The 24,485-nt window shown below is 35.1% G+C and overlaps 1 protein-coding gene and 1 long non-coding RNA gene across 2 annotated transcripts in view; both read right to left on the bottom strand.

The window, feature by feature from the left end:
* Positions 1-14,283: 14,283 nt before the first annotated feature.
* On the bottom strand, positions 14,284-17,301 carry LOC127378836 (uncharacterized). Its single transcript, XR_007888187.1, has 4 exons — positions 17,101-17,301; positions 15,987-16,188; positions 14,686-14,743; positions 14,284-14,581 (listed from the first exon to the last, which is right to left on the bottom strand). It is a non-coding gene; the product is annotated as an uncharacterized LOC127378836 (long non-coding RNA).
* Positions 17,302-19,343: 2,042 nt separating this feature from the next.
* Positions 19,344-24,485, bottom strand: part of nalf1a (NALCN channel auxiliary factor 1a) — a 35,485-nt gene continuing 30,343 nt past the window's right edge. Inside the window, exon 3 of the mRNA XM_051428031.1 lies at positions 19,344-23,746. Coding sequence (XP_051283991.1) covers positions 23,448-23,746 — 299 coding nt within the window. The 3' untranslated portion in view covers positions 19,344-23,447. The remainder of the gene's footprint in view (positions 23,747-24,485) is intronic.

Raw genomic sequence — 24,485 nt, 5'->3', positions numbered from 1 at the left:
TATTTAAAGGGCCTCAAAAACACATTTTGAGCATTGGGGTCCGACATGAACACAATGTTTTCTGCCAAACAATTTTAGTTATTTCATGCAAGATTTCTGTATTTTTTTCTTCTGTGTGCTCTTCTAACTGGTTTAAAGTGGGCGTGGCTCCATTTAAAAGACTGTGGCGAGTGACAGAACGATTTCTAAAACACTGATCAATACTGTAAACCACTTACTATGAATGGCGGGTGCACTGAAGGTGACATTGTCCTCTAATTCATAGGACGAGTCTCCCGGGGTACGGCATCAAAAAAGTACCACATACTTCCAAATTAAACGATCACGATAATCGATAATGATAATCAGACGTTCAAAAGGGCTCTAACACATAGTGGAATCACTTTATCTTACATATATTCATTGCCTCATCCCCCTGGGGTACCTTGGTATATTTAATGGGATTTCTGGCATAAGTGGCATCAGTCGACATGGACATCAAGCCACATTTCCACACTCAAGATACAATTAGGAATTCATTGATTTCTTGTTATAAGAAGATCTCAGAGTTCAAGAAGTCTCTCCTCCTTTCCCAGCTCCTTTACAAATGTGTGAGAGCAGTAAAAAATAAAAAGATAAAGAGCCTGTGAGATGGGGAAATGTCAGACCAGTTGACATGTGGTTCAGAGATAAGAAAAAAGGGAAAAGTGAGTGGGAGAGGTGTGAGCTCTGTGGTGGGAGACTGCATGAAATGGCAAAGGCACAGAGAGGAAATTGCAGTCAAACCACTTTAACAGCCGGAGCCGCCACTGGAATCATTTGGCTGTTTGGAAATTGAAAGCATGTAAATGTGCGGCAAAGATGAACTAACAGGTTTTCTGTCTCCACATTACCCGCGACACTCATCTAAATGTTACATCCCAGGTGGAGAATGAGGACATAATAGTGCACACAATAGTATTTAATGAATGTATTGTCCTGTATGGAGGATGGGTTGTATCTGTAGACATTGTAATGTGAATACAGGCACACTAAGGTACATCATACTGTGTATATATGTATCATTTTACTTTCAGGTATTGCTTGATTTTACATTACTAAATTTCCCATTGGGATCTGTTATTATTTTAGATAGACTTTATGGGGTTTTTAACACTGAGAGCCATACTTTCCTTTAAAAGCCATCTATACATTAAAAGCTAAACTATCAAACTATTTGTATTAAACCTACAGGTTTGGCTCTAAAAATGGGCAATCTATCTAAATTGGTCCTATAGTGCCACCTTGTGGCTGAATCGAGGTATTGGTAAGATGGAAGTGCACTCGGAGCTCCTGCTTTAATAATGATGATAGTAATATCCTTATGTATATTTCACATTTCAAACAGGATACTAATGTTGTTTACTCTAATGTGTGTCTGTCCTCTGACAACCTCACATAAGACCTCCTATCTGCAGACATTAAAGAGGCCTACAGCAGACTGCAGACTGTTGCCTTTTAACGCCAAAGTTTGAATAGTTTCACTATTTACCTTCAAACAGAATGTAATACATTCAGATATATTCTGAATATTTATCTCACTGTCCTGTAGAACATGTTATATGCTCGACTGTCCCCATGAACATGATATTTACCCCTTTTTTATTTATTTGTATTTATATATGTATTTTTTTAATCACATTTTTGTGTGATTATTTTGCTTTTATGTTCCTTCAGATCCTGCAGAGCCTTTGGGAAGTTAATGATTCCCATATTCAGGTGATTATACAGTAATGAAAACATACCTATGAATATCACACATTGGACCTTTAACGTTGCTCATATGTGTTAATGCTCAGCTTCACAACAGACACAATTATCAGCTGAATCTGAAGCTGAACCAGAACTTTTACCATCATGAGATACAGATTACATGTGCACATGTTATTTATTTGTTTGGTAAAATTTAGGAAAAACTGAATAAATGCAAATTAGGCATAAAAACTCAATGACCCAACAACCATTTATTGGATGTCAATTAAATATTCCGAATTTTAAATACATGTAACTGCACCATAGCAGTTTACTCAAAGTGAATAGATGATTAAAAAATATTGAAAAGTAATTTTCCTCTTGAACAAGTTTAAATAAAGTGAATGAAACATTCATGCAAATGGGAAACCATTTGCTAATCTTTTTCACATTCCCCCTGGGTTAATGGATAATTCAATATTCACTTGACTTTTCCTCCATTAATATTTAAATTATTACTGTATATTTATTATTTATTTAAATATATCTCTCTATGTTTTGTATGACATTAAATATTTAAGAGTTTAAATCCCATAATTTAGTGTTTAGGTCAATGAAGAATGCCCTCCAGTGGTCAGAGTGAATAACTGCAACACACATTTAATATTTTCTGAGAGTTGAATTGTGTTTAGAGCTCTTGTTAAAAATAAAGACTTTAAAATCTGGTAATGGTATGAAAAATTAATATATTGTGTCCCAATTAAATTCTACTCTATCTACCATGTCAGCCCAGTCAGGTTATTCTTCAAAAAAAATCATAGTACAATAATTCATATTTGATGTGAGTAATAGACTTTTACTACATTTATAATAGTGCTCTCTCTTAATTATTTATTTTTTTACATTTTTTTTTAAAGTCTCCGCTTTTGGTGCTGGACTAAAAAAATTCACCAACAAGCTCAGATACCCCGAGCAGATCCTCGACCACTTTGGCTTGACTGGATCAGACAGTTTTTCTCCTCCAAACGTTCAGTCAGTGATTATAAGTGGAAGCTGAGGTTTAGTTCAGTTGTAATCAGTAGCTTAAAGGTTAGAGAGGATGGTTTAAGAATGGCTGGTCAGAGGTTCAATCACTTGGAGCAGATGGATCTGGATGAGTGAGTTCCACTGAATTTTGAAGACTGCTGTCCAAAGCAAAGTGAGACAAGCTCAAGTGTCTCCAGTTATTAAGTCGAGGTAATAATGTGCTGCTAAGAATTTGACTTTTAAAGTCAGATGTTCAAAGGGAAAATTAAAAAGCTCTGAGAAAATATGTCCACATGTTAGACGGTCGAATGGATGATTTGAGGTTGTGGGTTTGATCCTCATTCAAGTCAAAATTTTAAAGTTGGATGTTTAAAGGGAAAAGTCAAAAGCTCTGAGAAAAAAGAAAAAGGTATCTCAAGTCAAATATCTCCATGTGTTAAAAGGCTGAATAGATGATTTGAGGTTGTGGGTTCAAGCCTCTATTATGTAGGAGTTTTGAAACTGCTGTTGGAAATTGGATGTTCAAAGACAAAAAGTCAAAAGCTAAGAAATAGTGATGAAGTGTCTCAGAGACTGAATCAATTTTTTGGTCTAACAATCAAAGTGAAGAATTAAAGGCGCTCAGATTCAAGGTGTTGTTACCTTCTTTCTTTCTATCTATCACTGTTGAATATTTTAATACAATACATCCTCATAATTATGTTTTATAAAAAATATAATTTATAAGGGTCTAAACTTGGCAATAGTTCTTTTCTTTTTTTTTTAAAGTCATCTTTATTGCAAAAAAAGGGGTTACAATTCAGATGTGACTTACAGAGATATATATATGTAACAGTATACAAACATATAAAATACAAACAAAGTGAAATAAAGCTTTGCCAGGGGAAGCTTATATGTTATTAAAAATAGAAAGAGGACCATATGTTGACAGTTTTTTGTTGCTGGAGCCAGAAATCAAATTAAGATAATGCACAACTTCATGGAGAAAAAGTACAAAATTTGTTTTTTTTACTGTTGAATTTACATTTGTAAATGTGGAATTTTGCCAACAGAATTAATACATTTATAATGAAGTACATATTTTCTTTACTTTGACTTCTATAAAAGCAAAACACCACATTCTCCCACAATAAGGCAAAGTCTTTATAAATATGGTCAATGATGAATGTTGCCAAAATGTTCTGGTGTGTAATCAATAACCTACCAAAACAATTTCTTCACAGAAAGAACAGTTTGTATTGATGTCTCTTTTCAATTTAACCATGTAATGATTAGCAGGGCAGTAGTTCTTTCCATAAGTGATGAGGCTTCGCGGATCGATCGTCACTTCTTTCCCACCTGGACCAATCAGGTGGCCGCATTTTGAATCGACAGGTAAAGAACAATTCAAAATGGCTGTGCCCTCGTCTTTCGTGTCCGGCAGCGTGGAGGACAACATGACGACCAAACTTTCTCCAAAAGTGCGATTAAAATGTGGTTTTAAACGATGGTTTATGCCTCCAACGTCCATAAAGAAAGAAGAGGTGAAAGATTTAACTCACAGAGGGAGGAAAACATTCAGAAACACCGTCTGTCTCAAACAACAGGTGAGTAAAGAGAAATGTTTGGCGGGAAATGTTAAGTGTTTCTAAACGCTGGGTACCATGGCTAACTTTAAAGTACAATACCATCATTTATTTAATATTTATTGTACAGTCAGAGTCAGATAAACACTGTGTAGCCTTATAAAGTACTCCCATCTGTAGTGACTCTCTATCTAAAGGTCCATTTAGAGGTCAGCTGAGCATGAAGACACTGAGATCTATCTATCTATCTAATTGTAAAGCTTCACTGTGTCCTGATATATGAGGCTTATAATGATAGGGTTTTTTTTAATGAGCAGTCCTCTTTCTTCACATCATATAATCGTTGTGAGCATTGGTGGATTCACAGGATAGGGTTGGACCTGTTCAGCCAATCATAGCTGTTGCTTCTAGTTAGCTGTGGCTTTGAATGAGTTCAGCTTCATTAATGATTTGACTTTAAATTAATGATGATTAATGTAGCTTAGTGTATTTTCTATACATATTGAATGGTCTTGAGTATCCTAATGCATCAATCTTTGTCTCAGGTTTGTAGGTAGAAATAATATACTGAATAGAAATGACTTTACACAAGGTGATTGAGAAGAATACTGCAGATTAGTGCTGTTGAAAAAGGGAAATTAATTTATTTTAGTTAATTAAAGGGTGTTCTTTCCATCTTTATCCCTCTCTGGTGGGTTTTCTGGCTAAAATGTCTCTGAACAGTGTCCCCTCATTGTCTAAACACCAAGTTGAGTCCAGATGAGAGAAGAGAGGAGTTGATTAAATTGCTATCATCTGAGATTAAACGCTACATTTTACATAATGAATAAAACCGTTAACAATAAAGAACAGGTTGTAGCAGGTTGAGTATGGAAAGGGAAAGATTGCAGGTAATGTGGGAAAGAACTGTTGGAGATAGTGAATAAACAAAATCAGGTTCAAATGGCTTTATTTAAATACATGAAACAGGTTTAATTTACAGAATATAATACTATAATAATATAATAGTAATAATAAGTTATATTTATTTTGTAAATCTTAATCTCGTCTGGAAGGTAAGTGAAAACTGTACATTATGTGTGCTTTAATTATGTAAATCTCGTCTGTCTTCTGTTTTAATAGCGTATAGTCAAACTGTGATTCTGTACTTAATGCCAATTAAAGACACATTAGTGTCTTATTGTTTTCTGATAAGGAAGTACAAAAATTGGGTGAGATAAGCCTCCTGCCTGTCACTGCCAAACCTCTGCCAGCTGCCCAAATTCATGGTGTGGTGATATGATCCTTCGGCAGGATAAGGGGGGAGAATTGGGCCGGGGTCATTATCAGTTCTCGCTCCCTCAACCATCAGATTGTACTTCCCCAGTAGCAGGATAACGCGGCAAAAGCATGTATCCTTGACTTTTAATAAAGATGAGGCGATGAGCTGGTTTCAGGGATGTGAAATGGATTCGGTCAGTAATAGATTACTGCTGCGTCCAGGTGAATGCGTTTCCAGATCCAGATGATTTATGAGGGAAGTGAGTGACAGCGACCTCTTTTGTCAGAATCTAGAAGGATCACATTATAAGTCAGTCGAGGTCGAGATCAGTGACAGTATCGTATGAATGCAGCCTGATATTCAGTCATCAGCCCCAATAAGACCCGCTCAGCAGAACACAAATAAAACTTTAATAGTGCTGTACACGGAAAGAACAGTCTGTAACCTGTGTTTGAAATATAACATTTATTTATTCATTCATTCATTTGTTTTTACAGAAATGACTGATGAAATCCTGGGGCCACCACAACCCTGGACCCTCAGGTTCGTCTAACCCAAAACCCTGGGCTCCAGCACCAGCCACGGCCCCCAGGACCCTCAGATGTTGCTGTAACGCTTTATAGTCTGAGGACTCGCATGTAAGTTTTAGTGGAAATACCTTTTTGATGGTTGCAGGAAATTCTGACATGCGTCCTGATGTAGAGTAAACGGTGTGAAGAGCTTTTAGTCTATGTTGCAATATATCAGGATTAACATCATTACATTTTTAAAACTTTGTTGAATTGTGCTGGATGAGGTCCTGTCTTGGTCACTGGGTCGCCTGCTTGAGCAGGTTTTAAGCTGTTTAAACTGCCTATAAGTATAAATGTTTTAACTTTTGTCTTTATGGATGCTGCACATTGTTAGATTCTCTACAGATTATTTGCTCATTTCATTTTATGGAAACTATGAACACCAAGTTATACAAAAGTAAGCGAAATGTTCAAAATATATCAGCTAGAAAACTGTAATTGAATTTTTACATTCAGTGCCCCATAGTGGAGGATTAATAAGGATAATAAAATGCATGTTAAATGTATATGCCTTTGTTTGGCTTATGTGTTAAAGGACCCAGAGATTGATTAGATTTTCTTAGTAATATTGACCACACAATTCATTTACACTGTTGAAACAAATTGTTCATTTTTATTGAAAATCCAAAAATAGTCACCTAATTATGATCTGATTGTAAGAAAACTTAAAGTAAGCGGCAAACATACATCAGAGTTTATAAAGAATAACATAGAAAAAACTGAGAAGATTATTTCACAGTGCAAGTAACAAACAACTCTATTTCAGTTGCACTCCTGTCTGCAGAGTCTCATTAGAAAGAGTACGGCGTTTATCCTTTGCTGGGTGCTTTAATAAAACTTGGGTCATAAATTGAGAGTGTACCAACTTCTTCAGCCCCCACTGACTGTGTGTCAGTCTTTAGTTTGTGGGTTTGATCCTCAGCTGTTCAAGCTTTAAGGTTTATTTGCTGCATTTTGACAATTTGAAGTCTGAAAACCTAAAAACCAAAAACAAGTTTAAACATTTGAGTAAAACTTGAGATGCTTGTGGTTATTAATCCCATAATCCTCTGCTTTTAATCCAGATGAACCACTGGGGGCCACTGCAGCTGCTGTGTCGACCACTGGAGGGGAGCTCTGGCATCGTCCACTTCTTGGCTGAAGGGACTTGGAGTGTGTTTGATGGTCAGTGGGAACTACAGAAGAGTCTTCAGGTGAGTCCACTTTCCAGAGTTAATGTTGGTGAACACAGTTTATGTATTCTTCATATCACTGCTAGTAATAATTCATGAGCCAGACAGATGTTACAAAGTGCAGTGTATGTACTGTGAGACCCACAATGCAATTCACCTGCGTGTGTAAAACTCTCAGAACATATTAAATAAAATAAATATTAAATTTACATTAATCAATAAATGACTGTACTCTGTTCCTTAATGAAATTAATAAAAATTCATGTCAAGCGTGATGAGTTAAGTTAATGTTTATCAGTGATCAACAATAACTTTAAATAAATATCAGTTCAGTAACACTAATGAACTGCTTTAATATTAATTCATGTTAAATAAATATATATAAAATATAAATGTTATTCACTCTGACCACTGGAGGGAGCTCTTCATTGAACTGAACACTATTATATCATTAGATTGCAATTCTTAACATTTATTTTTTACATATAAACATATTGTCAACAATTACATACAATAACTAATTCATACATTTATATCTGAAATGTTAAAAATATATCAGCTAGAAAATTCAGTGAAAAAATAGAGAAAAACCAACTAATTTGAAATGAAAGATAATTTATTCATGCAAATATTCAGTTTTTATTTCATACACAGGTTGCTTTGAATGTGTGCACCATGGTTCAACTGGAAGTTAATGCAACTCAAAACTCTGCTGATTTATTCTGTGTTTGATGGTTGCAGGAGGACTGCTGTTGATACGCTCTGTGGGAACTATGGAAGAGTCTTCAGGTTTGTTCTCTCTACAGTCTTAATGTTGACTATAAATGTCACTGAATCCTATAAAAGTTTATTATTGTTGGATTTATATCTTCACTATCAGCTGTGTTGCATGTTAAGTGAGTGAACATCTCTCAGTGGTAGGTTGGTTAGTTCAGTGTTCATTCTGACTGCACTCATTAAACTAGCTGGACCACATGTTCGGTTTATTAATTTACATTGTTGAAGCAAGTACATCATTCATTTTTATTGACAATCCAAAAACAATAGCATTCAGAACTGCCACCTCATGATCTGATTGTAACAGAAGATGTGAAGACAGAGCGGAGAGCTAGCGAACCTTGAGGAGATATATTGAGGAACAGGTTGTTTAGCAGAGAATATAGTCTGTCGTCAAAGTTTACGTCTTAAATAAGAATATTATTAACTTTAGAAATAACTATTTAATTTTGTTGTTTTCACAGATCTAAGGGACATTCCGGGAAATATGTTTTCTCAGATGAGGGATTAGGAATGTAATGACTTTATAAATTATATTGAACTTTGTAATATCATATAGTATAGTAGTATCTAATATAGTGGTGTCTCATAATATGATATAATATAATATAGTAGTGTCTAATATAATATAATATAATATACGTAGTGTCTAATATAATATAATATAGTAGTGTCTAATATAATATAATAGTGTCTAATATAATATAGTAGAATATACTAAAATAATATAATATAATATACTAGTGTCTAATATAATATAATATACTAGTGTCTAATATAATATAATATAGTAGTGTCTAATATAATATACTAGAGTGTAGTATAATATACTAGTGTCTAATATAATATAGTAGTGCCTAATGTAATATAATCTAATATAGTAGTGTCTAATATAATATAGTAATGTAATATAGTAATGTATAATATACTAGTGTCTAGTATAATATACTAGTGTCTAATGTATAATATAGTAGTGTCTAGTATAATATAGTAGTGTCTAATATATAGTAGTGTCTAATATAATATAATGTCTAATATAATAGTGTCTAATATAATATACTAGTGTCTAATATAATATAATCTAATATAGTAGTGTCTAATATAATATAGTAATGTAATATAGTAATGTATAATATACTAGTGTCTAATATAATATAGTAGTGCCTAATGTAATATAATCTAATATAGTAGTGTCTAATATAATATAGTAATGTCTAAATAATATAGTAGTGTCTAGTATAATATACTAGTGTCTAATGTATAATATAGTAGTGTCTAGTATAATATACTAGTGTCTAATATAATATACTATACTAGTGTCTAATATAATATACTATACTAGTGTCTAATATAATATACTATACTAGTGTCTAATATAATCTAATATAGTAGTGTATAATATACTAGTGTGTAGTATAATATACTAGTGTCTAATATAATATAGTAGTGCCTAATGTAATATAAGTCTAATATAGTAGTGTCTAATATAATATAGTAATGTAATATAGTAATGTATAATATACTAGTGTCTAGTATAATATACTAGTGTCTAATGTATAATATAGTAGTGTCTAGTATAATATAGTAGTGTCTAATATAATATAGTAGTGTCTAATATAATATATAGTGTCTAATATAATATAATAGTGTCTAATATAATATACTAGTGTCTAATATAATATAATCTAATATAGTAGTGTCTAATATAATATAGTAATGTAATATAGTTATGTATAATATACTAGTGTCTAGTATAATATACTAGTGTCTAATATATAATATAGTAGTGTCTAATATATAATATAGTAGTGTCTAATATAATATACTAGTGTCTAATATAATATACTATACTAGTGTCTAATATAATCTAATATAGTAGTGTATAATATACTAGAGTGTAGTATAATATACTAGTGTCTAATATAATATAGTAGTGCCTAATGTAATATAATCTAATATAGTAGTGTCTAATATAATATAGTAATGTATAATATACTAGTGTCTAATATAATATACTAGTGTCTAATGTATAATATAGTAGTGTCTAATATAATATACTAGTGTCTAATATAATATACTAGTGTCTAATATAATCTAATATAGTAGTGTATAATATACTAGAGTGTAGTATAATATACTAGTGTCTAATATAATATAGTAGTGCCTAATGTAATATAATCTAATATAGTAATGTATAATATACTAGTGTCTAATGTATAATATAGTAATGTCTAATGTATAATAGTGTCTAATATAATATAATATAATGTCTAATATAATATACTAGTGTCTAATATAATCTAATATAGTAGTGTCTAATATAATATAGTAATGTAATATAGTAATGTATAATATACTAGTGTCTAGTATAATATACTAGTGTCTAGTATAATATAGTAGTGTCTAATATATAATATAGTAGTGTCTAATATATAATATAGTAGTGTCTAATATAATATAATATAGTAGTGTCTAATATAATATACTATACTAGTGTCTAATATAATCTAACATTGTAGTGTATAATATACTAGAGTGTAGTATAATATACTAGTGTCTAATATAATATAGTAGTGCCTAATGTAATATAATCTAATATAGTAGTGTCTAATATAATATAGTAATGTAATATAGTAATGTATAATATACTAGTGTCTAGTATAATATACTAGTGTCTAATGTATAATATAGTAGTGTCTAGTATAATATAGTAGTGTCTAATATATAGTAGTGTCTAATATAATATAATGTCTAATATAATATAATAGTGTCTAATATAATATACTAGTGTCTAATATAATATAATCTAATATAGTAGTGTCTAATATAATATAGTAATGTAATATAGTTATGTATAATATACTAGTGTCTAGTATAATATACTAGTGTCTAATATATAATATAGTAGTGTCTAATATATAATATAGTAGTGTCTAATATATAATATAGTAGTGTCTAATATAATATACTAGTGTCTAATATAATATAATATACTATACTAGTGTCTAATATAATCTAATATAGTAGTGCCTAATGTAATATAATCTAATATAGTAGTGTCTAATATAATATAGTAATGTATAATATACTATATGTGTCTAGTATAATATACTAGTGTATAATATACTAGTGTCTAGTATAATATACTAGTGTCTAGTATAATATAGTAGTGTCTAGTATAATATAGTAGTGTCTAATATATAATATAGTAGTGTCTAATATATAATATAGTAGTGTCTAATATAATATAATATAGTAGTGTCTAATATAATATACTATATACTATAATCTAACATTGTAGTGTATAATATACTAGAGTGTAGTATAATATAGTAGTGTCTAATATAATATAGTAATGTATAATATAGTAGTGTCTAATATAATATACTAGTGTCTAATATAATATACTATACTAGTGTCTAATATAATATACTATACTAGTGTCTAATATAATCTAATATAGTAATGTATAATATACTAGTGTCTAGTATAATATACTAGTGTCTAATGTATAATATAATATAATAGTGTATAATATAATATAATATAGTGTCTAATATAATATAATATAATGTCTAATATAATATAATAGTGTCTAATATAATATAATCTAATATAGTAGTGTCTAATATAATATAGTAATGTAATATAGTAATGTATAATATAGTAGTGTCTAATATAATATAGTAATGTAATATAGTAATGTATAATATAGTAGTGTCTAATATATAATATAGTAATGTAATATAGTAATGTATAATATACTAGTGTCTAATATAATATAGTAATGTAATATAGTAATGTATAATATAGTAGTGTCTAATATAATATAGTAATGTAATATAGTAATGTATAATATAGTAGTGTCTAATATATAATATAGTAGTGTCTAGTATAATATAGTAGTGTCTAGTATAATATACTATAGTAGTGTCTAATATAGTAATGTATAATATACTAGTGTCTAGTATAATATATTAGACACTAGTATATTATATTATATTAGACACTAGTATAGTATAGTATATTATATTAGACATTACTATATTATATTAGACACTACTATATTATATTAGGGTTAGGGTTAGTAATGTCTATTGTTGTTCTGAATGACTTCAGCTGCTCCTCCTGGGACTTGTGTGACTTCACTACCACCAAGCTCCCTTCCCACTCTCTTTGGCTGCTGGACTCCAAGACTCTAAAAGTTAGACACGGTGAGCTATTTATACAGTCCAAGTCCACTTTTTTTTTTTTTCCTGGAGCCTCAGCCCGCTGCAGAGGGAGCAGAGGAGACTTCCTTCCCAAGGTTCTGGAGAGAGAGATAGAAAAAAAAAAAATTATATTTAACCTACACAGCTGTTGTTGACTTGTTTTATTTTCATTAAAAATGAACAATGTAAATAAATTGTGGTCAATATTACAAAGAAAATCTAATCACACATAAGCCAAAAAAAAAATTTCCAGTTGGTTCCAGTACTATATTAGACACTGCTATATTATATTATATTAGAATACTGTATTAGACTAGACACTACTATATTATAAGACACAACTATACTGTATTAGATTATATTAGACAACTATATTAGACTACTGTATTAGATTAGACACTAACTATATTAGACCTATATTATTAGATTATATTAGACACTACTATATTAGATTATATTAGACACTACTATATTAGACACTACTATATTATATTAGACACTATTATATTATATTACACTACTATATCAGACACACTATATTAGACTAGACACTACTATATTACACACTACTATATTAGATTATATTAAACACTACTGTATTATATTAGACACTACTATATTAGATTAGACACTACTATACTATATTAGACACTACAGTACTATATTAGACACAACTATACTATATTAGAAACACAAATTATATAAGACAATCACAATAACTATAACACTACTGTATGATATTAGACAATACGATAACTCATAAAACTTAACATTTTCACTAATTTCATTGATGAACACATTTATTTGATTATTAATGTAGAATTTTTATTTCATTAATTTAATATTTATTCTATTAATATCTTCTGAGAGTTTTACACATGCAGGTGAATTGCATTTGGATCTACTGTGCTACTTTAATGGGTAAACAGTACAAACACTGTTTTTACATTATTCTCTAGAAGCTCTGATGTTTGGATTTTCAATAAAAATGAAATAACAGTTTCACTCACTCTATCTGGAAGTGGCGACTGGAAAGACTAAAGCGTTTCGTCCGTGTCCCACGACTCACCAGCACCCCCTGGAGGCGAGAGAGAGAGTGCAGGTGATTAGTGCAGACATGGAGCCAGATAGGACATTATCCAGCTGTACTCTATATAATTCAGAAAAAGGTTTTAAATGATCAAGAAACATAATTTTTATCAGACTGCCTGTAGCTGAAGCACCTCTGTCGGAAACATTGTTTGAGCTCGTGTCTCTTTAAGGCCCCCCTGTCCCAAAAACTTTCTGCTTGTCTTTACAGGTACAGTAGTGAGCAGTGACCTACAGTCTCCAGAGCCCAGTGAAGTAAAGCATATTTGTTGTGAGGAGCTAAAGAGGTAATGCATTAGTATGTGCATGTAGCATAGTAGGTAATGTAAACTGTAATTAACTGGATGTGGGGATATTACCATATGAAACAGACTGACTGACTGAAACAGCCAATAAATGTACCAAAGTAATCACAGTAATAGTATAATGATTACTGTAACCTCCCACCTGTTATATTCTTTACACACATTAGTTTACTGAGACCATGGAAACTTACCATAATGAGGCTGAAACCTTCCTGGAATACTTTATCCTGTACAAGTCCAGTATCTTAACTTATTACCAAAGTTAACTTTCAGATATTTGTAAAAGCTACAATTGTGTTTTAACCCCTATATACATACATATATACACAAACACTGAATATTGTATCATTTAATTATATATTATGAAATGTATCTGTCATAATAAAGTTTGACTGTGAAACAAATGTGTGGTGTTTACTACAGAGTTACTAGTAAATCTATTTCCATTGTCATTTTGATAGAGATTACATGGAGCAGGATTTCAACCGTTCTACATGCAGGAAATTAAATAAGTTTTTTATAAAACCTCTGAAATAACATGTTATTTATATAAACCCATACTTATTACTGAATTTAAAAATGACCAAAAGTCTCCTTAAAAATAAAACACTTTATTCATGTTTCATTCAAATTTACAGTTACACAGAAATATAAAGTGTGTGTATAGTGCAAGTAACAAAGCTCTAACTTTAATGTGAGCTGTGCAGATCGTGTCCTCCATCAAGATTAATGGTTTCTAGTATACTGCAGTGTGAGCTGGTAATGGAGCTCTGCGGTCAGTGTTCATCCTGATGAGTCTTCCTTTGGATACACAGACTGTCCTGATGCTGCAGCTGTCACTGTCCTCTGATGGGTCCAGGAACACCTGAGCTTCATCAGGTCACTCAGATCACCTGTAAAACATGGCAGATTCACTGTTACTTGTAAGACAGTATATAATACAGTTACTGATGAAGAATGAAAAGCTCAAATACAGAACAAGGAAGTCAAAACTTACAGCTTCCAAGTGTGAAGTTGGGTCACAGACAGTCCGTCTCGTCCATGAGCTGGTCCTCCTTGAGAAAGCAGTTGCAGTCACATTTCAAAATTTAATAATTAAAAATAAAGTACGTATCTTCCTCTGATGATGGGAACAGCCAGAGCTCGCAGGGCAAACATGGTGGAGAGCAGCAAAGGCAGCTCTTCTCTGTGGGGAGGCGGTACTATGCAAATTAATCAGCTTCTTACGTGGTGAGGGGAGTGTTTCTAAAAAAAAACTAAAAAAGTGCATTTTGCATAATATGTCCCCTTTAATATTTTATCTGAGAGTTTTACACATGCAGGTGAATTGCATTTGGATCTACTGTGCTACTATAATGGGTAAACAGTACAAACACTGGTCCATGTTATTCTTTAGAAGCTAGAAAAATAAAATTAAAGTAAGAATTTTTTTTGGGACAACCAAATTAATTTTAAGTTATTTTAAAAGTTTAGACTATTATTTAAGACGTGAATACAAACTATATTCTCTACAGATTCTCATGCATCATTAAAGGTGAGGTAAACGACTGTAGGTAATGGAAAATGAGGAAGATAATCGAATATCAATAACATGCAAACTGATTTATACTTCCCAATGTGTTCACACCTGTGTTAATGAAATGTTGGAGTACTCTGACAGAAACATAGAGGCCCATTTTATTCTGAACTAACCTGAGTAACATAAGTAGCTGAAAGACATTTTTTTATCCTTATTAATCCTCCTCTATGCAGCACTGAATGTAACAATTACAGTTTTCTAGCTGATATAATGTGTGTAACATTTCAGATATAAATTCCTGAGGAACTTGTTCTATGTTATTGTTAACAATCTGTTTATATGTAAAAAAATAAATAAATGTTAAATCATCGTACATGTTAAATGTGAAGAATTGAAATATAATAATAGTGTTCAGTTCAATGAAGAGCTCCCTCCGGTGGTCAGAGTGAAGAACTGCAGCACTTAACATTAATTAATATTAAAGCAGTTCATTAGTGTTATTGAATTTATTTAAAGTTATTGTTGATTACTGATAAATATTGACTTAACTCTTCATTTTATTAAGGAACAGAGTAAGGTAATTTACTGAATATTAATTAAATGTAATATTTTATTTAATATTTTCTGAGAGTTTTACACACGCAGGTGAATTGCATTGTGGGTGTCACAGTACATACACTGCACTTTGTAACATCTGTCTGGCTCATGAATTATTACTAGCAGTGATAGGAAGAATACATAAACTCTTCACCAACATTAACTGTGGAAAGTGGACTCACCTGAAGACTCTTCCGAAGTTCCCACTGACCATCAAACACACTCCAAGTCCCTTCAGCCAAGAAGTGGACGATGCCAGAGCTCCCCTCCAGTGGTCGACACAGCAGCTGCAGTGGTCCCTTCCACCAACAGTCAGCTGAGCAGTGAACTCAGCCGGTCTGGAGATGTGTCGATGAGTTTACCTCTGTGTGGTTCTTGGTTCATCTGGATTAGAAGCAGAGGATTATGGGATTAATAACCACCCTAACCCTAATAATCTTCTCAGTGTTTTCTATGTTATTCTTTCCAAGCTCTGATGCAGACAATGTATGTTTGCTGCTCACTTTGAGTTCTGTTACAATCAGATCATAATTAGGTGACCATACTGAATGCTATTGTTTTTGGATTTTCAATAAAAATTAATGTATTTGCTTCAACAATGTAAATGAATTGTGTGGTCAATATTACAAAGACAGTCTAATAAATCTCTGCGTCCTTTATCCCATTGGTTGATTTGAAGGGGAGTCAGACAAACTTAAATATACACAGTAGGCCTATATCTATATCTGACGTAAAGTAAATGAAACAGTTATTTTCTAAAGTTTAGATTACACTGTAAAACCAGATGTAAACTGTTTCAGTATCACATTACTGTGTAATACTTAACATCTAAACTATGATGACCTGATCACAAACTGTAGTGGAAGAAAATACTGAACAATTACCATTAAGTCACAATGATTCCTAAAAATATCAGAACTAAATATGATCAATATTCACAGGAAATAATCTAAAAACAAAAATCCAAATCTCTGGTTTTACACAAACTCCCTGCAGGTATTGTGTTCACTGTTTTCTTATCTTATTTGCTTTAACCCCATAAACCACACAAAGGCCTCCAACCCTGTGGAGATAAACACAGCCTACAACCACACACACACACACACACACACACACACACACACACACACACTAAGAACATTTAGCAGAACCAACTTCTCTTATATTTATCTTTTAGACTTTCTATTCCCAGAATGACTCAACTCAGGATGAGGCTGAGATTGGGTGCAGCATTTTAATACATTCAATCATTTAGAATCACTTAACATTTCCCGCCAAACATTTCTCTTTACTCACCTGTTGTTTGAGACAGACGGTGTTTCTGAATGTTTTCCTCCCTCTGTGAGTTAAATCTTTCACCTCTTCTTTCTTTATGGACGTTGGAGGCATAAACCATCGTTTAAAACCTCATTTTAATCGCACTTTTGGAGAAAGTTTGGTCGTCATGTTGTCCTCCACGCTGCCGGACACGAAAGACGAGGGCACAGCCATTTTGAATTGTTCTTTACCTGTCGATTCAAAATGCGGCCACCTGATTGGTCCAGGTGGGAAGGAAGTGACGATCGATCCGCGAAGCCTCATCACTTATGGAAAGAACTACTGCCGACTTTAAACACGAATAATGAATTGACTTTTATGAATTCAAACTTATTTAGTGTCCCATATATTAGAGAAAGGATTAAATGGATGACTTTTTGTCTTTGAACAACTTCAAAAGTTAGACTTCAGTGAGGATCGAACCCGCAACCTCAAATCATCAGCTCCGGTTCTTATACGTTGTGCCATTTAACTTGAATTAGCTGAATCCTTTTTCTCAGAGATTTCAACTTTTTGTCGTTGAACATCCAACTTCAAATTTGAGGGAATCCTCAAAAACACCATGATTTACTTGCAATGGGACAACATGGGCTCGAACCTACAACCTAAGCTATTTGATATGAGACACCTCTCACCTATCTCTCTCAGAACTCCTCACTTTGTTTTTGGACAGCTACTTCAGATTAAGTGAGGATCAAACCCACCCCTTATTTTCTTGTAAATAAGGCAGAATCAACATAAACAGTTCTTACTAACATAAAGGTTAACCTGTTAACCTTTATGTTAAACACTTACAGCTTACTTCAGTGTATTTTCATTCATTCTTACGCTCCTATGATCTCAGCTGACCAAGCATAGATAGAACAAAGTGTGAGTACAAAGCAAAGGACAATACACATTTGCTGCCACTAGTAGGCTCATTCAACTAGAAATAATGAATAATAAACTGACTTTAAACTTTGTTTGGGGCTCAATGTGATTAAATTGAAGTGTCTCTCTCCTCTGTAGGACAGAGGACTCAGCCCCAGAGAGAGAGAGAGAGAGAGAGAGAGAGAGAGAGAGAGAGAGCTGACAGGGATGTTGTGTCAACCACAGTGCACTTGTTAATCTAATTTGAAGGAACAAGCGATGTAAATATGCTAACGCTGTATCACATTTAAAAGGTCATTATGTCAGGATCAGGTTTACAGCTTGTTTCTGCCGCCCTCAAGTGGCCCGTGTCAATACAGTAAATATGTTTATTGTTGTATTTTGTTTGTTTAATCCATACAGAAACCAACAGTGTGTGTTAAAGAGGGATCGTATTAATCATATTGTTTCCAGGCAATTTACTTTCTGATCAGATAGGTCAGGCCTGCAGTGCAGCAAATGTAACAAATTAAACATTTTACTGACATAATTGGGCAGAATATCAAACTTGATATTCACTAACAGGCCAAATCTAAAGCTGACACATTATTAATGCAATTAAATTTTATTTTATTTTCAGATGTGACATTATTTTATCTGAGTCCAGAAGTTGGAATCAGGTTGTGATGAGACTCAATGCTGTTTTAAAGTAACGCTCCTGTGTGGAAAGTGGAAGCTGAGGTGTGACTGACTGTTTGAGGTTTGACAGGACAGACTGTAGCTGTCCAACTCACCCGCTGCATGAGGGGATATGATGTTTTACTGCCCTCTGCTGGTCAACATGAGGAACAGCTTTGTACCGTATATGCCTGCAGATGAATTATCTAAAGAGCCCCAAAATATATTAATAATATCAAACTCAACCATGGTATAAATAATATCACAATTTTTTTTTCCTATAACCCCTTTTTTTTTTAATAACCAGTTAGCAGCTGTTAGCTGGAGCAACAATATAAAATAAGGTGTGACATAGTATCTACAATGAATAAGCAGGCTAACTAGCTAGGTGGGGTTGTGTTTATTACTCTATATTAAAGTGAAGCGACAGTAGCAGAAGTAAGTGGTTAATCACCAGCGAATGTTAGCTGTTAGCCTGTTAATTCATTTATCTTGACTGACTTTGACATTGTTGCTTTAGCCAACAGGAGCTAACTGGCTAAATGTGGTAGCAGCAGCTGTTGAGCTTGTTGGCTTAAAGGAGGCAGGAGGCTTGTGATTGGCTGACAGGTGACATGAAATAAAATCTATCATTATGAAAAAGTCCTAATTATCAATGGTCAAAGACACACACTGTCAAAAAACACAAACACCAGTAATGTTTAACATAATTTATATTTATTTTCTTTTGAACAAAATGTTAATAAATGTATTTGTTTTACGTCCAAAAAAGATCATGACTCGTGGGACGCATTTTATAAATAATTTCATCCAAGTCTTTTGTAGAAAAAAAAGAAAGTAAATTAGCAAACTAAAGCATCTCTAGTATGACAATATGACAACTTTATCATAATTTTTTCTCTATATTTGAACCCTTTTCTCAATTCACGCTTCATTTTTTTTGTATATTTTTCTTAAGACCTCTTTATCTCATCTTTTTAACATCCAACTTAGTCCTACTCATCAACTCACACCACTGCTTTAGACAACAGAAAAATGCGGCAAAAATCTCAAAAAACAGACAAAAACCAAGGAGGCGAACAGAAAACACAGTGAGATTCCAACAGTGGAGGGGCGGGGAGGGGAGGTCTGGGGAGGGTCGGCGGGAGATAGGGTGGCCATTTTGGGATCCCACATCCTCAGGACATATTTACAACAGAAAGGACAAGGGGGTTGGGTGGTGGTGGCGGTGGTCGGGGTGGGTTTAGTTTGGGATGGGGGTTCATCTGCATAGATCCACAGGACTTCAGATCGTGAACAGCTAGAGATCGAAGGGGACGGAGCACAAAGTGTGGGCCTATTACATCCGCTGCTGCTGTCTTCGAGGGAATGTAGTTCTCGTCGTCACAGTTTGTCAAACAAACGAACAAAACAACACGTCACACGAGAATATCGAGCGAAAGGGGGGGGGGTCAGAGAGCAAACTGGGGGAGGGGGGAGGGATGAGGGAGGGGGGCTAAAAGTCTATGAACATCCAGAGGCAAGTGTGGACTTGACTTCCACGTGACATCCCACTCTGATGACGAGTGTGTGAAGAGCAAACCGATGGTCTTAATGCGATGTGAGGCGAGGTAAGGTCAAGCTGTTAATGGGGAAGGGAGAGGGAGAGAAGGAGAGGGAGGGGGGGGGGTGCACTGACACCAAGTTTTCACAGCCAAGAGCAATTTGGAGATGAAGTTAAAACTCCAATCTGTCTTTAACTGATCACTAGAGGCAACCAGGATGGAGGACAAAAACCTGCTTCGTGAAGGAGATTTAGCGTCCTTGGCTTCAATATTTGGTATATCACTAGTTGCTCACAGTATCAGATTGTAAGATGGGACGAATCTCTGTTTCTGTCCAGTCTCAGTGCATTCCTAGCAACAAAGAAAAGAAAGGGGGGGGGGTTTAAACTCTTCTTAATCCCTGCATGACCCGTCCTCATGTCAATGTGCACTTCACTTGCAGCCATGCAACAACAAAACAACAAAAAAAAACCCAACAAAGTCAGATGGATCAGCCCTTGAAAAACTCCTCACACTCCTCGCACGCTGACACTAACACAGCCCTTTGCTAGTCCGTGAAAGATAGCAGTTGATCAGCTCGTCTAAGGGTATTTAAGAGTCGACGGATTGATTGATTGATTGATTTGTTGATTGATTGATTGACTGGCCAGCTGTTCGCTCGCACCAACTCCGAGAAAGCCGAGCCAACCATAGTGAAGATGCCACAAAGTAGGACACTAACACTGGCTCTCTTTTTTTTTTTTTTTCTTTTTCTATATTGCTCCATTGCCAGTATCTGCCTCACTGGGCGTACGCAGCAGAGAGGCACTCAAAGATCTGGGGCCTCATTTATCAAACCAAGCACAGAACAAGTTTTAAATGTGTGCGTAGGAAGCGTCTGTACGGACGAGAAAATTGGTTCTGCTTGTGCACATACAAGCTCATTTACATGCAGACAGAAGGCCGTCCTCAATGCAATGCAGAGTTACTGTTTGTGGTAGAAAACCGAGAAAGTTAGAGACAAAAAAAAAGAAAGTAGACATAAGTTCCTGCATTGTTGCTGGTCTTATTTTACTCTAGAAGTTCTACGTTTCAGGTGTGTTTGCTTGCAAGAGTATCGTGCCTAGGCTTGTGCCGACCGGCGATCACGTCGACTATCGCAACTTGAAGAGACGACCACTGATTGTTTTTTTTTTCCCTGCCGATATTAAGGAACATAACTGTCGTAGAAAATAAACTCTCCTCTCCCTGCTGTGCATTTACAGGAGATGTTTCTGGTGGAGTGGCATGTCTCTGCGCTGTGATGATAATCACTGTTAATCAGCTCAAGTGCTCCATAATTTAAAGCAACCAGGTTCAGTGCGGTGTGCAATCTCTCCGCTGTCTGTGATCACATGTACTGTACTTGTAACGCAGCCGAGCTCATGATATAGTCGTTCTGATTTACAGATGTTTCTGTTTCTGTTTTCAGACGTCGGAAGTGGTGTGAGATTTGATCACGGCTCATGAATGCGAACCTTAACAAGCAGTCATTATCAAGCTGTATGATTACAACTTTATCTGAAGAAACGAACAAAAATCCAGGTTACTGTCGGCCGCGGTGCTGTGAGGTACAGCTCTATTTAAAATGAAAGTTAGACAAAGAGGCATTAAAGACAGAGTGGAAGTCCTGATCCTGTGTCAGTTCATCATTTATCTCTTGTTACATGCTAAATGTGTTTAAAAACATTTTTTCTCTATTAACGTAAAAATATGTTTAATGACCAATGTGCAGTGACAAACACTTAAGATCGTAGCTTGTGGGTCGCTAGCAGAGCAAAATCCTAGCAGGAGTGTGTGTGTGTGTTTGGATTTCAACTGGAAAAACTACATTTTTAAAAGATGTAACAACGTAGGTGAGGGATTTAAATCCTGTAACTAAGCTGAACTTGAAGCTAAAGACGCTCTAACTTCCGTTTTACTGTGACTTTAACGGCATAACTTCCCTCTCGAAGATTTCATTTCTTTTAAAATAACAATCTTAGTACTGACAGTAACAGTGAATTGGTTTACGTGTTTGTAGTTTAGTTCCTTCACAATTACACCTGTGTATCACTAGCGTTTCGTCGGTACACGCGGTCGGGGAGGGTTTCTAAAAGTACACACATTCTTAAGCACGAGAAGAAACTGATGAACCGGATTCTGTGCACAGAAACGAGCGTACGCGCGGTTGATAAATGAGGTCCCTGGTGTTTTGGCATCATGCGACTATTCTCTAGTGTCCCTGGGTTGTCCCTGCAGTCTCGTGTACGACAACTCTAAATACTCTCTGTGGCGCTAACACGAGCCACTGGGCTGCCTATCTGCAACACCGACACTACCGTATGAGGTAAACTGAACACTTTAGCAACCAGAGAACACCACTTCCTGTTCAGGAGCTCAGCATCGACTCCTGCAACACCCCGCAATCTGAACCGTCACTACCTTTGCCACGTCCTCCCTCCTAACTTGCTCAATGGCCCAACAAGTTAGAAGAGAAAGCGGGCCACTCTCAGAGCACTTAAGGTCCTAAAACATGTAGGCATGTACTGTCGTAAGGGGTCGGAAAAAAGGAACTTCTAGTGGGACAAAATACAAGCTGAACAGTATAGTATAGAAGAATCACATACAGTTTGTTTTCAGAGAAACAAGACCCACATGAGTGATGGATGAGCTGGTCCTGGCAGGCCCTCGAGCAACATCACACACAAGGGAGTGAGAAGACGCCTCGGAGGTGATGGAGAGCAGGAAGTGGAACACAGTTGATATGTCAAAACATTCTGGCACCTGAAAAAAATGCAGCAAAAAATCTAAAGGTAACGATGAGCGAGAGAGCGCACACTTCACCAATGTCCGTTTTTATCCTCTGACGTGCCATCCATACACACTCCGGAAAAACGTCAGGACGGGAAGGGAGTGATGGGGGAGGGAGGGAAGGTAGGGAGAGGAGAGGAGGGACAATATGCTAGAAAACATTTGGATGGAATAGAAACAATGAGCAGGTTTCAAGTGGCAAGAGGTCAGTTCTTTAGGGGGGTGGTTCTCAAACATCTCGGTTCGGTCAATGTCCAATCCCAGCACCCTTAGCTCCAGTTAAAACCCTCCCACTTCCTGTGGTTGATGGTTCATCTGCGGAAGATTGTAGAGGCATTTCCAGCACGTCTCGCCAGATGTGTCCCTGGCAGCCATGACATTGTAAAAGCCGTAATCCTCTCGAGCGACATCACTCTTTACAAGCACCAGATTCAACCCCAAGGTTCACTCCTCATTAGAAGCACTCTCCTCTGGCGAGAAAATGGCAGCCACGCCCACCAACGTAGAATTATGGGAGGCTGAAATGATGATGACAGTGTGTAGGAGGACGAGGGCCAGCAGGCAGATCTTCAGTCGCCCGCTGCACAGTCTCGGGGTGGCAGCGGAGGTGACCGAGGCCCCCTCGGGCTGGCAGGAAGAAGCAGTCCTTTTTAGTGTCCCGCCTGAAGGGCTGTCCATTTTGGAGTCCCATCGGACGTCGCAGCACTCCGCCTCACTGTCTGATAGATGATCCGCCAAGAGCCCTGAGAAAGAGATGACACAGGAGAAGAATGCTGACTTTTTCCCCGCTGTACAGTATCTATTACTAACCAGAGTTAATGTGATTTGCTTTGCAGACAGCTGATACCAATAAAGAATATTTCTGAATGAAGTTGCCAATAACCAATAAATCATGCTCGTATTCTCTAGCTTTAATTACAGTGCAACTACAGCTGCCAGCTTTTAAATCACAGGACATTAAAGCCAGACTATGTAACTTCTGATAAACAGCAACCACTGACAATTACAATTACGGGATAATGGAGAACAGTTGAAAAGAGTATTCAAACCAGTATAATGATACAGTGGCGTCTGTTCTGCAGGAATATCTGTCTGTAGTTTGCTCACATTACGGCTGTGTATTGGCAAGAATCTGGCAATACAATACGTGTCACAATACAGGGGTTACAATTCAATATACTAACAGTGGGATCTGCATTTGTATTATCACAGTCGCTGTGACATCCAACATCATAGCCCTCGTATACAACACTGCTATCAAAACAGTGTTTTTGAGAATCACAAAACAAATTATCGCAATACAACATTAGCTAACATTAGCTAATATTAACCACTGATCATACCAGACCAAGCAAGGCTGTACTGGAAAAGCCTGCGAGTGTGATGAACTGAGAAAGAGTGCATTTTTATTGCTCATCAAGGAGAAGGAGAAACTACAGTGGCTGCATTTGCCCCAATCTAGAACCAGTGTTTGGGTTGTCC

Source organism: Dicentrarchus labrax, unplaced genomic scaffold, assembly GCF_905237075.1.
Source record: "Dicentrarchus labrax unplaced genomic scaffold, dlabrax2021, whole genome shotgun sequence".
Classification (NCBI taxonomy): domain Eukaryota; kingdom Metazoa; phylum Chordata; class Actinopteri; family Moronidae; genus Dicentrarchus; species Dicentrarchus labrax.
The sequence above is the reverse complement of the archived record's forward strand: the minus strand, read 5'-3'. Positions and strand labels throughout refer to the sequence as shown.